General features: G+C 37.3%; 1 protein-coding gene and 1 long non-coding RNA gene across 3 annotated transcripts in view; both read right to left on the bottom strand.

The window, feature by feature from the left end:
* LOC116706400 (uncharacterized) overlaps positions 1-170 on the bottom strand; it is a 583-nt gene extending 413 nt beyond the window's left edge. Inside the window, exon 1 of the long non-coding RNA XR_004336222.1 lies at positions 1-170. This exon is cut by the window's left edge and continues 131 nt beyond it. This is a non-coding gene — a long non-coding RNA (uncharacterized LOC116706400).
* Positions 171-243: 73 nt separating this feature from the next.
* Positions 244-2,842, bottom strand: part of hebp2 (heme binding protein 2) — a 6,760-nt gene continuing 4,161 nt past the window's right edge. For both annotated transcript variants that reach the window (XM_032543218.1, XM_032543219.1), the window contains exons 3-5: positions 1,938-2,073; positions 1,135-1,315; positions 244-916 (exon numbers count right to left, since the gene is read on the bottom strand). In XM_032543218.1, the coding sequence (XP_032399109.1) occupies positions 733-916; positions 1,135-1,315; positions 1,938-2,073 (501 nt within the window). In that variant the 3' untranslated portion in view covers positions 244-732. The remainder of the gene's footprint in view (positions 917-1,134; positions 1,316-1,937; positions 2,074-2,842) is intronic.

The following is a 2,842-nucleotide window of genomic DNA, read 5'->3' as shown; positions in this document are numbered from 1 at the left end:
ATCAAACAATATCTATATATCTATACATTTGTTCTTCTCCACAGTCACAATAAACCATTATTGCTATTAGACGTAAAAACATTAGAACCTTTCCTTCATTTTTTCATCCTGCACACACTCCTTTTATATGAGTGTTTAGGGGAAAACACATTAAGAGTTGCCACATTGTTCACATTTTCTTTTCGTGATCACATTTTTTTTTTTATTTAAACAAAAGTGCCCCCATTGTTGATATTGTAAGTATTTTTCGACCTTTAAGAGTATCTGAATGAATAACAGTTAGCCAGTTAGCGTATTCTAAACAAGGCATTCATTAAAAAAAAGGCACTTGTGGTGTTTGTCATGACAAGATGACCCAATTAAGAGAAATGTTTCCTGACTACTTTGCTCCACCTGCTGGAAGTATTGTCCCACTGTATCCAGTTCTTTTTTTTTTTTTTTTATGATGACCTCATGATTCAGTTCTTGTAATCATTTGTATTCTGTAATTCAGTAACTTTTAGTCAAAGGAAATAAAGTAAAACACAATAATGCATGGATTCATGTATGTAAACTTCCATTTCATTTCATTTCATTTCTAAACCTACCTATAGTAGCAATTATTTTTCTCTCCCTTTGGACATTGATGAGAGTTGTGAGTGTTATTAAATGATCATATAATTGTTTTTTTAGTCCAAACCGGGACTATTAGACAGTTGTAGTGGTTAGAGTGTAGCGCGACCTTCAAACCTCCTACTCCTGCTCCTTCTTGAGGACCCAGACCTCGTTCCTACGGTTGATGAGTTTGAAGGGACTGTCGTACCCGGCTGAGTAGAACGGCTTGTCAATGTATTGGACGCCGTCCCTCTGCAGGCTCTCCATAAGTTTCAGAAGTTCTTCTCGGTTCATTTTGTCATTGGAAAAACCACCGAATGTCCTGGGAGGAGGAACAAGACGAGGATCTGACAGTGAGTTCTGCATATCTGAGATATTGAGTCTTTTGTTTCGGTGTGTGCAATCATTGGGAAATATTTAGTAACCAAAGGACAACAACATAAATATCAAAGACTTTCATTTTGGGTTTCATTTTGATACTTTCACACACTAAAATCTTGAATTAGCCATTAAATGTATGATGCTGAGGATGTACTGTACCTGACATAAGCAGTAAACTCTTTCCTGTGCTCCACGAACACCTCGGGGTCGCTGGGCTCCGGGGGACTGTCCTGATGCTCCTCTGGGATGAAGAAGGACACGGTGAACCGAGACTCACACGCGGGGCCGGCTCCAGGGTCCACGCGGCACGTCACAGGAGTCGTCATCTCCACTTTCACCTCTGAGGAACAAGGAATATAAATACTAAATTAAGAAAGTTAAAAAAAATTTTTAAAAAAACACACACGAGCAGCACGTGTGACTGGTGTAAAACAGAAAAACGTGAAATCAGTTTAGGAATAAATGTAAATATTCGGTTCATGATTTGTCTGACATGTAATCCGCTTCCGCGAGATGCACAGATATTACATTTTCTAAACCAAATCTCAGTTGCCAGCTGGTGGATCCAAACTTCCGGAAATATTCTCATAAATGATGCTGGTGTGAACTGCTGAGTAAGACAAAGGGCAGCGGTGCTGTTCCAAACTGCTGAGCAAGAACTAAAGTGCACTTATTCATCGACTCTTTTGTTGTCTTCATGCCAAAGACATCCATAACTTCATTCTAAAACATTTAAACATTATTAACTTGACCGATTGTGTTTGATGAAAGTTTAATTTTATTTAGTTTAATACATGGCTTTATATGTTTGTTTTACAAAACCACACGATGAGAGCCTCAAACCATTTCAACACCTCTCTGACAAAATAAACTGAAGCTATCTTCAACCTTTTCTTCCTGCTTCTCACCGTACATACTGCACATCCACGTGGCATTTTAAGAACACAATGGCTGAAACTTACTCTTGTTATTGTTGCCTTGGATGTAGTTGAAGAGTTTGCGGAAGCCGGCGCTTATGGCTGCATCCCACTGCATTCCACTCAGAGAGACGCTGACCCAGTTAGTGGGATGGTAGGTGCGGATCTCATAGTCGTGTCCCTGCAAAACACACATTCATGCACACACTCATGAAATAATCTGAATTTTTTTTTTTTTTTTTCAATTCACCATTTAATCAATACAATGTCAGAAACTAGTAGTACAAAAATCAAAAAGTCAATGGAGGAATCTTCAAATTCTCTTCAGGCTTCTTCCTCTTTGAAATGCTACTCCTCCCACATACTTTTATCTACAGATGTCAATCAAACTTTACACCATTCACAAAACCTTTAGCTATTGGGAAAATATTTACCTTTTTGATATATTTGACAGTTTCTGTTGTCACTGTTTAAGTTGAGTATTTTATTCAGGCTTTTTCTGTGCTTATATTGGAGTGGTTACTGTGCGACCTAAACTTTTTTGTGGAGTTTGTTTGTTCTTTCAATTTTCCTTGACTTACTATACTAAGACTTTCCATCACTTTTTTTCAACGTACTCTATGACTTTTTGCATCATACTATATACTATGACTTTTTCATAACTTTTTTCAACATACAACCCTTGGACTTTTTAATGTCTTTATCACCATACTATACAATGGCTTTTTTCACTTTTCCTGCCATACTATATACTATGACTTTTTTGACATTCTATACTATGGCTGTTTTATAACTTTTTTTTCGACAAACTATACTATGACTTTTTTACAATCACTTTTTTTGACATACCATGACTTTTTTGACACTATACTAAAGACATGAAAGGGAACAACATGCAGCAAAGGGCCGCAGATCGGAGTCGAGCCTGAGGAGTAAACCTCTATATATAT

The sequence above is a fragment of the Etheostoma spectabile genome, chromosome 18 (genome assembly GCF_008692095.1).
Source record: "Etheostoma spectabile isolate EspeVRDwgs_2016 chromosome 18, UIUC_Espe_1.0, whole genome shotgun sequence".
Classification (NCBI taxonomy): Eukaryota; Metazoa; Chordata; class Actinopteri; order Perciformes; family Percidae; genus Etheostoma; species Etheostoma spectabile.
This window is presented reverse-complemented; position numbering and strand designations above follow the sequence as displayed.